At 61.6% G+C, this 11,966-nt stretch overlaps 1 protein-coding gene across 2 annotated transcripts in view; it reads left to right on the top strand.

Annotated features, from left to right (window-relative positions):
- Positions 1-11,966, top strand: part of PLCB3 (phospholipase C beta 3) — a 17,056-nt gene that overhangs the window by 999 nt on the left and 4,091 nt on the right. Inside the window, exons 2-22 of one of the 2 annotated variants that reach the window (XM_007462074.1) lie at positions 1,918-1,995; positions 2,263-2,331; positions 2,421-2,561; positions 2,801-2,880; positions 2,984-3,037; positions 3,128-3,203; positions 3,310-3,410; positions 3,930-4,096; positions 4,170-4,316; positions 5,208-5,448; positions 5,653-5,737; positions 5,813-5,999; positions 6,793-6,998; positions 7,897-7,993; positions 8,262-8,346; positions 8,663-8,787; positions 9,113-9,267; positions 9,347-9,508; positions 10,178-10,277; positions 10,367-10,471; positions 10,703-10,794. In XM_007462074.1, coding sequence (XP_007462136.1) covers positions 1,918-1,995; positions 2,263-2,331; positions 2,421-2,561; positions 2,801-2,880; positions 2,984-3,037; positions 3,128-3,203; positions 3,310-3,410; positions 3,930-4,096; positions 4,170-4,316; positions 5,208-5,448; positions 5,653-5,737; positions 5,813-5,999; positions 6,793-6,998; positions 7,897-7,993; positions 8,262-8,346; positions 8,663-8,787; positions 9,113-9,267; positions 9,347-9,508; positions 10,178-10,277; positions 10,367-10,471; positions 10,703-10,794 — 2,553 coding nt within the window. The remainder of the gene's footprint in view (positions 1-1,917; positions 1,996-2,262; positions 2,332-2,420; positions 2,562-2,800; positions 2,881-2,983; positions 3,038-3,127; positions 3,204-3,309; positions 3,411-3,929; positions 4,097-4,169; positions 4,317-5,207; positions 5,449-5,652; positions 5,738-5,812; positions 6,000-6,792; positions 6,999-7,896; positions 7,994-8,261; positions 8,347-8,662; positions 8,788-9,112; positions 9,268-9,346; positions 9,509-10,177; positions 10,278-10,366; positions 10,472-10,702; positions 10,795-11,966) is intronic. The other variant, XM_007462075.1, reaches the window with a different exon arrangement.

Genomic DNA, 11,966 nt, shown 5'->3' with positions numbered 1-11,966 from the left:
CCCCCGCCGCCTGCCTGAGCTTCCTTGCTGCTCCTTTCCAGACAGGCCGGAGGCCTGGAAGACTCGGCTCCTTTCCGGCTGGGTGGGACGGGTAGGCGTGGGAGCTGGGGGGAGGGGCTTGGGGCGTGGCCTGAGGTAACAGGTGTGCCATAGAGGGGTGCCCCGGCGCCCCTGGGGCTAGGGGAGACCCCTCCCCCCAGGCCGGCTTGAAGGGAAAAGTTTCTCCTTTTCCTTCCAGTGTGATAAACCCAAATAAGGAAGTGGGAACAGGGAGAGGGCCCTGGGGGTGGGGTGGGGGTTGCTGACAGGGACTTGGGGCCTGAGAACCTGGGGCCTGGGCTGCCTTTGAAGACAGCCTGAGGAGGGGGAGAGGGCCCCACTGTGGGGCCTGAGGAGGGGGAGAGGGAGACCCTGGAGGCAGTACCCACAGAACTCCCCCCTCATCACACTCCTGGGGGGCCCTGAGCCCAGGGCAGGGTTGGTAATCCCAGAGAGGGGCTGAGGATGGGTGTCAGCAGTGAGGTGGGGAGGCCCAAGCATCCCAACAGTTCCCAAGCCTCCTATCGCCTCTGCGCCCAGATCAACCTCCTGTCCTTTGTAAGTAAAGGCTGAGATGGGCGGGGCTAGTGCAGTCCCCATTCTCCAGAAGATGAAAACTGAGTCTGGAGAAGGGAGGCTAATTCCAGGCCCCACAGTGGGGTTGTGGCTGAGGTCAGGAGCTGGGAGTCTGGCAGGGGTCCTGGTTCCCTGCTTCCCAAACCTCAGGACTCTGGAGCCATACTGCCTGCATGCAAATCTTGGCTCCTCTTCTTGACGTTAGGCAAGCTAGGTAGTCTCTCTGTGCCTCAGTCTTCTCACCTGTAAGCTGGGAAGAACAAGAGTGCAAACCTCATAGGTTGTTAGGAGGACTAAGTGAGCTCCTAGCTATTGAGTGCTTAGACCCGTACCTGGCAAGCAGTAGGGGCAGCGTGAGGGTGAGCTGTTGTTACGACCATAGGATCATCCACCAGTGAGCAGCAGTTTGGGGTGGCACCAAGGTGAGGCAGCGTCTTCTCTTGGCCTGGGGCAGGAGAGTTCTACCTGGGGCCACTTGGTCACTTGGGCCCTGGCCGAGTCTAAGCCTCTGATGACACCACCCCCTCCCGCACTGCTGCTGGTCCTGAGTCACACAGGATGGCCCTCCTCAGAAAATGGGGCCAGTGCACCCTTTTCTACCCTCCTGCCAGGCAGGGCTGTTTGAGTGAGAACAGAATTCACTGTCTAGTCCTGAGGGCAGGGTAAGTCCCTTTCCGAGGGGACTTAGTCTGTGCTCTGTAAGGTGGGGTGAGCCTCGAAGCTGTGAGGCTCCAGTGGGGCGCAGGGTTGGGGGGGTAATGGACTTTGAAGCAGATGTAAGGGGTGGCTGGTCGTCATGGGGACCCGAGGGACACAGAAGGACCCTGGGGGTCAGCCTTCCAAACCGTCTTCTTTCATTCCATAAATATTCCCAAGGGGGCTGTGAGGGTTTCAGCCATCAGGGAGCTCTCAGACCTTATGAGGAAACTGAGCCCAAGCTTGGGGTCTGGGGAGGCCTCCCCAAGGAGGCAGGCCAGGTTTCAGGGATAGAGAAGGAAGGGAGAATATCCTCGCAAAGGAACAATGATGCCAAGACTGGAGGTGGGGAAAGGGTAGTTAGTGGTCCATGTGACAGAGTCTTAGGGCAAGAGAGCAGTGGGGCTGGGAGGGGTCTAGGACCTCAGCTTTGTCCTGAGGACTGCAGGGAGCCACAAAGGACCTGTGGGCTGGCTGAGGCTTCGTTTTCGCTACTGAGAGAAAGACTGGGTGGGGTGGGAGTGGGGGATGGCCCCAGGGGGTCCAGGGACCAAACCTGGGCGGCAGCCCTTACCCCCTGACCCCTGCTGTCCGTCTCATCCCCAGGAGGCCTCCAGTCGGAACCTGGTAACTCTGCGCGTGGACCCTAGTGGCTTCTTCCTGTACTGGACAGGGCCCAACATGGTGAGGGCGGGTGCTGGTGCAGCTTGCTGAGGTCTAGGGCTCCCACCACAGACCCCCGAAACCACCCCCAGCCCCCGCCCATGGGGGTGGGGCCCCGCTGCTGCCTGACCTCTCCCACGGTTCCCTGGACAGGAAGTGCTAAGGGCGGGGGCTGAGGCTGGGGCTCCAGCAGGGGGTGGACACTCCCTGGCCTGGGTGGGGAGCTTGGGGGCTCCCAGCTGTCACCCTGTAGCCTCTCAGACCTCCCCTGGCATCTGGTTTCCCCAGGAGGTGGACATACTGGACATCAGTTCCATCAGGGACACGAGGACAGGCCGTTATGCCCGCCTACCCAAGGTGAGTGATGGGGGCCCAGGACTCAGGATGGGAGTGAGGCCATGGGGGCTGGGGACAACCCTCTTCACCCTTGCCTCTCACCTACTCAGGACCCCAAGATTCGGGAGGTGTTGGGCTTTGGGGGCCCTGATGCCCGGTTGGAGGAAAAGTTGATGACAGTGGTGGCCGGGCCAGACCCGGTGAATACATCGTTTTTGAACTTCATGGCCGTGCAGGATGACACAGCCAAGGTGGGCTGGGATTGATGGCTCGGTCTGGGGGAGCTACGGCCTCACTTGCTGAGTCAGCCATCACTTAGTAGGCACCTGTTGTGTACTAGCCTGTCTTCTGCCCCTGTTTCTAATCATCCTCCGACAAAGTGGTATTTAAGCACTTAGTGCGTACCAGACCTAGTTCTGGGCATGGGCTGTGGCTGGGCCAGCCCCTCTGTGCCCCCCTCATGCCCTCCCCCTGGATCCTGACCCCTCAGGTCTGGTCCGAGGAGCTGTTCAAGCTGGCTATGAACATCCTGGCTCAGAATGCCTCCCGGAACACCTTCTTGCGCAAAGCGTGAGCCCTGGGCCTGCCCCGGGGCGGCCGGGTTGGCGGGGTGCATCGGGGGCAGGGGTGGGTAGCTGTTCCCAGGGCGTGACCCTTCCACCTGTGTCCCCAGGTACACGAAGCTGAAACTGCAGGTGAACCAGGATGGACGGATCCCGGTCAAGAAGTGAGCACCCCTTTCCCTCAGCACCTTCTCTGCTTCTCTGACCTTGGTGACCTTTGCCCCCACTGACCCTAACCCCTCCCATCTGCTCAGCATCCTGAAGATGTTCTCAGCAGACAAGAAGCGGGTAGAAACTGCACTGGAATCCTGTGGCCTCAATTTCAACCGGGTGAGGGGGCTGGGGACAGGGGCCGGGGTTGGGGGTGTCACAGTGGGCGCCTGCTCTTTGAGGGCTGGCTGTCCCTGTGTTCTCACTCTTCACTCCTGGCCCCTAGAGCGAGTCCATCCGGCCTGACGAGTTTTCCTTGGAAATCTTCGAGCGGTTCTTGAACAAGCTTTGTCTGCGGCCGGACATTGACAAGATCCTGCTGGAGATGTGAGCAGGGCTGGGCCTGCCTCCCAGCCCCCCATACGCCATGTCTGGTCTCTGCTGGCGTTCCTTCCAGTTCAAGGGAGGGGAATTGGAGCTGTCGGGGTCTCTGCGTGCTGGAGCTGTGCCTGTGCTCAGAGCTGCCTTGCCTGGGGCTCTGTCGTGGACAGTTCTATGCTGACCCTTGGCCGGGGTTCCTGTCATCTGCGCACACTGGGGCTGAGGACCCAGTGGCTCAGATGTGTTGTCGGTGAGGGCTGGAGCTGAGATCGGGTCCAGGATCTGGAAGCATGGTGTGGTGGGCCAAGCACTTGGTGGCTTCCAAAGCCCTTGCTGATACCAATGGCAGCACCAAATGGTTAGGAGGGCGGATGGGGAAACTGAGGCCCAGAGGGGCCAGCGACTTGCCCAAGTCCCAGTCAGAGGGTTCTGGAGCCAGACCCGGCCTTCTGACTCTCGCAGAGTGAGGGTTTGGAGCAGGGACTGGTGAGGCTCCAGGCTGACTCCACTTCCCGCCCCCTCCAGAGGCGCCAAGGGCAAACCATACCTGACACTGGAGCAGCTCATGGACTTCATCAACCAGAAGCAACGGGACCCGAGGCTCAATGAGGTGCTGTACCCGCCTCTGCGGCCCTCCCAGGCCCGGCTGCTTATCGAGAAGTATGAGCCCAACCAGCAGTTCCTGGAGAGAGGTGAGCCGGCGTGGGAGCTGGGGGCAAGGCGCGAGGGCCCCAGCTGCCCCTGCTGACCCCACCCCGCCCCCAGACCAGATGTCCATGGAGGGCTTCAGCCGCTACCTGGGAGGTGAGGAGAACGGCATCCTGCCCCTAGAGGCTCTGGATCTGAGCGCAGACATGACCCAGCCGCTCAGCGCCTATTTCATCAACTCCTCACACAACACCTATCTCACTGGTGAGCAGGTCCATCCTAGCATGACCTCTGCCCTCTGCCCTCTGGCCCTTAGACTGCTTCCCTCCTTTTGGGGTGGCCCCTGCTGGGATACGTGCCTGGAACAGACTGCCTGCCCTGGGGAGTGGGCTTCTGTGCCTGGGTTTCTCGGGGTGGTCCAGGAGGCTTCCCCGGGGGAAGGGCTGAGGCCTGCATCTGCCCCGTGAAGGAACAGCCTGTGCGTAGGCCCTGGGACAGGAGGCCCTTTGGTGCTCCTAAGCAGAAAGGCGGCTGAGAGGTGGGGTGGGGCAGGGTGGGGCGGGGACTGGGGCAGGTAGAGATGAGAGGGACCCAGGGGGCACAGAAGGAATGGGAAGAATTTGGACTGATCCTAAGTGCTGGGAAGGCTTCTTGCAAGGTGTTTAGCAGGGGGAGGTGACGTGACCTGGTATGTTTTTAGAAGGATGATGCCAGGTGCTTAGAAGAGATTGGATGGGAGGCGGGGAGGGACCTGCTGTCCCCAGGAGGAGGTGATGGAGGCTGTTCCAGGGCAGCAGCGGTGGAGGGAGGAAAGGGAAGCGAGGGGCCATGGGGGTGTTGGGGCTGACTCCCCGGTTCAGGCTGGTGGGATGGGGTGTGGCAGGTGTTTATCTGAGAGAGGGTGAGACCTGGAGGAGGAACCAGCCTGTCAGCCAGTGCTGGTGGATGCCGACTCTACCCGGCTTTGGGACTTTGGGGGGAGATGGTGCTGGTTCCATGGTGAATTAAGGAGTGGTCAGAAGCTGGCCAGACGGAGCGTGCCAGGGCCAGGCCACCCCCGGGGCTCTGCGTCCCCAGCATGGCCCGGTTCAGCGCAGGCCTGGGGAAGAGGGCGAGGCTGGCGGGGTGGCCGTGGTGACGGAGCCTCGCCCCCAGCGGGGCAGCTGGCGGGAACCTCGTCGGTGGAGATGTACCGGCAGGCACTGCTGTGGGGCTGCCGCTGCGTGGAGCTGGACGTGTGGAAAGGGCGGCCGCCTGAGGAGGAGCCCTTCATCACCCACGGCTTCACCATGACCACGGAGGTGCCGCTGCGAGATGTGCTGGAGGCCATTGCGGAGACTGCCTTCAAGACCTCACCCTACCCTGTCATCCTCTCCTTTGAGAACCATGTGGACTCGTGAGTGGGCCCCTGACCCTGGGACCTCAATCCTGGCCTGGGGACCCCTGATGACCCAGAGACAATCACCTCACCATGGCACTGTTGGACTGCTCCTGTGACCTCTGACCCTGGGATCTTTCACTGACCCTGCCGGCCTCTGACCTACCCTGGGGACCTCAGCTTCACCCCAAGAAGCTCTGACCTCTGACCTTGGCCCCACAGGGCAAAGCAGCAGGCCAAGATGGCTGAGTACTGCCGCTCCATCTTTGGGGACGCGCTGCTCATCGACCCCCTGGACAAGTACCCGGTATGGGGCTCAGAGCCGGGGCGGGGTATGGGGGTGAGGGCACCCAGCAGACCCTGACCTGTCCGTGCCCACCAGCTGGCCCCGGGCGTCCCCCTGCCCAGCCCCCAGGACCTGATGGGCCGCATCCTGGTGAAGAACAAGAAGCGGCACCGGCCCAGCACTGGCGTTCCTGACAGCTCCGTGCGCAAGCGGCCGCTAGAGCAGAGCAACTCGGCCCTGAGCGAGAGCTCCGCCGCCACCGAGCCCTCCTCACCCCAGCTCGGTATGGCCCTGGCCTGACCTTCGACCCCAGTCCTGACCCTAACCTCCCACTTCGCTGAGCTCAGCCCTCCCCGGGGATGCTCTTTCTGCTCCCAACCTGACCTCCCTCCTCACCAAGCCGCTCGCCACCTCTCAGCTGAGTATGGGACCCCTGACCCCAGGTGCTCACCCCACTGAACTTCACCCCAGTTGGATTTGGCTCCATCCACCTCCTGACCCCTCAGTCTCAACCTCCACCTCACACCTCACAGGGCCCTCCCCCTCAACCAGGTTATGACTCCGAATTCTTACCTCTGACCTCAATCACCTCTGACCTAAACCACCTCTCTCCTGAGACCCCTACTGAGCCTACCCACCCAGCTGGTTCTAATTTCAGCTCACCCTGGACCTCTCACTTTACTGAGGTCCCGCTTACCTCCGACCCGAGTGCTCACCTCACTAAGCGCCCTCACTGGGTGTGGCCCTCACTGAGCCCTGACTTGGAACCCTACCTTGTCATCCTTTACCTCCACAGTCAAGGCTGTTGTACCCCAGTTCTCACCCTTCTGAGCCACGCTACCTACCTCCCCGCTGGATATAACTCTGCATCCTGATCTTTGACCTTTGATTCCGATACACCACCGTTTGGTTCGGTCCCATCCAGCTGCCGAGCTCCCCCCGTCCCCCAGCCACACTGCCCTGAGAGTGCCCCTTGACTCCATGAGTCGCCTCTACACGCTGGGCACAACTCCTCCTGGCTCCTGTGTGTCTGTGTGTGCCCTGACCCCGACCCCCTGTGGCCTTGTCCTCTGCAGGGTCCCCCAGCTCTGACAGCTGCCCAGGCCTGAGCAATGGGGAGGAGGCGGGCCTTGAGAAGCCCAGCCTGGAGCCTCAGAAGTCTCTGGGTGAGGAGAGTTTGCAGCGGGGCCCTGATGCCCTTGGATCTGCCTACCGTGAGGATGAGGAAGAGGATGAGGAAGAGGAGGAACAGACGGATCCCAAAAAGCCGACCACCGACGAGGTCAGGCCTACAGGCAGGAAGAGGGGGTGACGGCACATCTTCACTTCCCAAGTGTTTGCTGAGCCCTGACTGTGCCAGGCACAGCACCGGGTGCTGGGTCCGCTCGCGATCAGATGTTATCCCTGCCCTCCCAGAGTTCAGAGGGGGGTGTGTGTGGAGTGAGGGAGGGGTCTTAGATAAACAGGCACGGGCGCGAGTGTGAAATTGTGTTCAGGACATGGGCTGGGAGGGGTGAGTTAGGGTGCAGAACTGGGGGGAGGAGGGGGAGTCGGACCTCAGCGGGGGACGTTGGGTGAGCAGACCTGAGGAAGAGGGAGCACCGTGCAAAGGCCCTGTGGCAGGGCCAGAGAGTCCAGGGGGAGTGGGCAGTGCAAGACGAGGGAGCGCTGAGTTTTGAGGATAGAAGGTGACAGAAAAGGTCAGTCACGAGATTGGGTTTGAGAGGGGCCCAGAGTGGGGAAGGGTGTGGGCAGCCATGGTTGAGCTTAGGTAGCAGGGGTTGAGTCTGAGGCTCTTGTGAGCCACCCAAGAGGAGATGGCAGGTGGTGGTTGGAAATGAGACTGGGGATGGAAATTTGGGGCTCATCTGCATGTGAATAATTGAACCCCTGGGGTTGGGTGAGGAGTTCCAGCTTCTAAGGATCAGGGAGGTAGAAGGCAAACCAGGAAGGTGGGGTCCAGGGCACATTGGAGAGACCCAGAGAGAAGGCTGCAGGGCAGATGGGACCAGGACTGACAGGCGTGGCCAGGCTGGGGTCTTTGCTGGGAGAACTGGGCAGTGTCATTGCAGGGCTGGGAGGAGGGTCAGTGCCTCCTTTGTGGTGGGGGGCAGGTGAGGGAACTTCCAACTGATGGCTGGGGGCCATGGGACCGCTGACCCTGCATTTGGGGGCCACAGGGCACTGCCAGCAGTGAGGTCAATGCCACTGAGGAAATGTCGACACTTGTCAACTACATCGAGCCCGTCAAGTTCAAGTCCTTTGAGGCTGCTCGAAGTGAGTGGGGTGAGAGGTGGAGGAGTGGGAGGGGGTCTGGCCCTCCAGGCCTGAGCCATGGGACCGCTGACCCTGCATTTGGGGGCCACAGGGCACTGCCAGCAGTGAGGTCAATGCCACTGAGGAAATGTCGACACTTGTCAACTACATCGAGCCCGTCAAGTTCAAGTCCTTTGAGGCTGCTCGAAGTGAGTGGGGTGAGAGGTGGAGGAGTGGGAGGGGGTCTGGCCCTGCCAGGCCTGACCCCCTCCCACTCCCCATCCCCCAGAGAGGAACAGGTGCTTCGAGATGTCGTCCTTTGTGGAGACCAAGGCCATGGAGCAACTGACCAAGAGCCCCATGGAGTTTGTGGAGTATCCTTCCGCGATGTTAGGGCTGGCGGGGTGGGGCTACTCACTCGGAGGCTGGCTTAGATTGTTCTGACCCCGCTCGTAGCACCTGCGTAGGATCCTGATGCTCTAGCACCCTGGTCTGGGTTTTGAGCAGGCCTGGGAGACTGTGCAGGGCCTAGGCGGAGAAGCGGGGGACTGAAGGGGCAGCTTGAGCAAGGGCGGGGAGGTGGGTTCACAGGAGCTGAGGATGGGCCTGGAGCACTGGGCTCGAGGCAGAAGCCGGGGCCACTACCCGACGGGGCCAGTACCCAGCGTGTCCCCTGACTGCCAACCTCAGATACAACAAGCAGCAGCTCAGCCGCATCTACCCCAAGGGCACACGCGTGGACTCGTCCAACTACATGCCCCAGCTCTTCTGGAACGTGGGCTGCCAGCTCGTCGCGCTCAACTTCCAGACCCTGGGTAAGTGCGGGCCTGCCTTGACCTTTGACCTCTGGCCCCCAGCCTCACTGACCTCTGCCCCATGACCCTGTTACTCTTGACTGAAGGGGCCTCTGACTGTATAATCCCAGATCCCCAAACCCAGCCGAGACCTTGGCTGACCCTAACTCCTGACCTTGGCTGATCCTAGACCCTTCCCCTTGTCCATTCTTTCCGGAGTCTGGATCCTTGATGCCATTTGATCCGACCTGAACGACTCCTGGTCCTCCCTCTGCATGGCACTGTTCTTCCTGACTCCTGACCCCATTTGACCTGCTGACCCTTGCCCTCCCCCTGTTGCCCCTAGACGTGGCCATGCAGCTCAACGCGGGCGTGTTCGAGTACAACGGGCGCAGTGGCTACCTACTCAAGCCCGAGTTCATGCGGCGGCCGGACAAGTCCTTTGACCCCTTCACTGAGGTCATCGTGGACGGCATCGTGGCCAATGCCGTGCGGGTCAAGGTGGGGCCAGGGAGGGCTCAGGCCAGGGTGTCCTGGGGATGGGACTCTCAGCAGCCACCTCACCCTCCTGGCCCCCCAGGTGATCTCGGGGCAGTTCCTGTCCGACAGGAAGGTGGGCATCTACGTGGAGGTGGATATGTTCGGCCTCCCTGTCGACACGCGGCGCAAGTACCGCACTCGGACCTCTCAGGGGAACTCGTTCAACCCCGTGTGGGATGAGGAGCCCTTCGATTTCCCCAAGGTGAGCCCCATGCCTGCGCCCTCCCCGGCACAGGGAGCTGCAGCCCAGACCTGCCAGGCTCTCTTAGTGGGGGGACGGGAACCAGGAGCATTGGTGGTGGTTGGGGATGTGAAGGTGGTTGTGCCCCGGCACCTCAAGGCTGGGCCTGTCACTTCCAGGCCCCATCCTGGGTCCTGCATGTCCCAGCATCAGGCTCACACTCCCTTCCCTGTGTGGGGTGAGAGGAGAGGACAGGAAGCTGAGACAGCAGGTGGTCCCGCAGCTCCCGTGGGGAGTGGGCGCCGCCCACCCCATCTCCCAGGCAGGAGGGACTTGCTCCAAGCTCACCCCAGCTTCTCCCTGCCCCCCAGATGGATGGGCCCTCTGCAGCCTGCTGGGGTGGGGTGTGGCCTCAGGCCCAGACACATGCCAGTTTCTAAGCTGGCAATGACCAGACATGTCCCACCACAGCGATGCCTGGAGGGGTCCATCTGCCTGTTCTCTTGACTCAGGGCTCTGGTGGAAGCTGGTCATCCCTTTGGCGAGGTCACAGAGGTGTGGGTCCACCACTGGCTCAGTGACGATGGTGACTGATGGTCAGTGGTTGGGTCAGGTTGTCCAAGGGCCCACTCTGGGTGTCGGCCTTGGTGGCTGTGGTCAGCTGCAGCTCAGACCAGTCTGGGCCCTCAGGTGGTGCTGCCCACGCTGGCTTTGCTGCGCATCGCGGCTTTTGAGGAGGGTGGCAAGTTCGTGGGGCACCGGATCCTGCCTGTCTCTGCCATCCGCTCAGGTGAGGCCACCTGGGCTCTGGGCAGCGCGGGGGGCAGGGTGTGTGGAGACCTATCGGGGTGCAGCCACCTTGCCCTCCCGCCCTCCCAGGGTACCACTACATCTGCCTGCGGAACGAGGCCAACCAGCCACTGTGCCTGCCGGCCCTGCTCATCTACACTGAGGCCTCTGACTATATTCCTGATGACCACCAAGGTGAGCTGGAGGGACCTGGGGCGGGGCAGGCCAGGCAGGGTAGGGACAAGGACACCACCAGGGCCTGGGAGTGGCTGGGACTGGTGGCCCCAACTGAGGGTGGCAAACAGAGCTGAGGGTGGGTTCTGTGCTCCCTCCGTCCCTCCGTGAGACCAGAGCCGGGGAAGGCTGGTCTGGAGGCTGGCTCGGGGGGTTCTGTCTCTGAGACCCTTGCCCTCTGCTCCCACCCAGACTACGCAGAGGCCCTGATCAATCCCATCAAGCACGTCAGCCTGATGGACCAGAGGGCCAAGCAGCTGGCTGCCCTCATTGGGGAGAGTGAGGTGAGCCAGGGCAGGTCGGGGGCAGGCAGGAGGCAGGAGGCAGCAGGGCTCAGGTTCACCTGGACCCTGGGGGCCCCTGGGGGTCGGGGTGTGGGTGGGGTAGGGAGGTGAGGGCTGACCTCTGGGCCCAGCCCTGGTGGAGAAGCACCCTGCAGCCTTCTCTGCTCTCCTGCAGCTGCACCGTCCCGTGCCACTCCCAGCTGGTGGTCTGGCTCTTCTCCCCAAGTGGGGCTGTTCCCTGCCTGCTGCAGAGGCTAACTTCATGCAGTTACACACACCCACACCATCCCTCCAACCCTGGGCTCCGCCTCCAACGCTGGCCTTTCCGCCCTGGTGCAGGGCAGCATGGGGCTTCAGGGCTCCCTTGTTCAATAGGCTCAGCAGTCTCCCGTTACTCTCCACATTTTAAGGAGGTGGAAACCACCCCTTTTGCATGAGAAAGGCCTTCAGGACAGTCCTGGGCTAGAACTCTTCCTGCTGCCAGCGGGTTCAAGGCCAGGGTGCAGGGTTCAGCCACAGCGCTTCACCAGGGCAGCTGGAAATCCTGGGAGCCGGGCAGTGGCTTCTGCGGGGTGGGGTCAGGAGCAGAGGCTCGCCGCAGATCTAGACCCGGTCTCACGGGGCCCTGCGGCAGGCAGGGAAGAGAGACGGCTGCCTAGAGCTGTTAGTGGGAGAGGCTGGTGCCCACTCTGTGGTCACTTCCTTCATTGATTTAATCAGGAGCTAAGCAACGAGGAAGATGAGCAGCTGTGGGCAAGGGTGGAGGGGGACTTGGAGAGGGGAGGAAACGGGGCTGGGCTAAGGCTTTCCAGAACAATCTGGAAGCTCCTAAGCATATGCAGTGAGGCCTGGCATCCTAGAGACACGACCTCACGTTATCTTCTTAATGCCTCGAGTGGAAAGAGGGGTTAGAAATGCTTGTTTTATACCTCTTGTTCTCACGGAGCTGTCCCAGCAGCCCCACGTTACAGAGGAGGAGTCCAGGGCCAGGCAGGCTGAGGGAGTTTGTGAAGGACAGAGAGGTCTGGAGACGGGGAATTCCCTGGCGGTCCAGTGGTTAGGACTCTGCACTTTCACTGCTATGGGCCCGGGTTCGGTCCCCGGTCGGGGAACTAAGATCCCACATGCCGCGTGGCATGGCCAAAAAAAAAAAAAAAAAAAAAAAAAAAGGG

Source organism: Lipotes vexillifer, unplaced genomic scaffold, assembly GCF_000442215.2.
Source record: "Lipotes vexillifer unplaced genomic scaffold, Lipotes_vexillifer_v1.1 scaffold1129, whole genome shotgun sequence".
Classification (NCBI taxonomy): Eukaryota; Metazoa; Chordata; class Mammalia; order Artiodactyla; family Lipotidae; genus Lipotes; species Lipotes vexillifer.
This window is presented reverse-complemented; position numbering and strand designations above follow the sequence as displayed.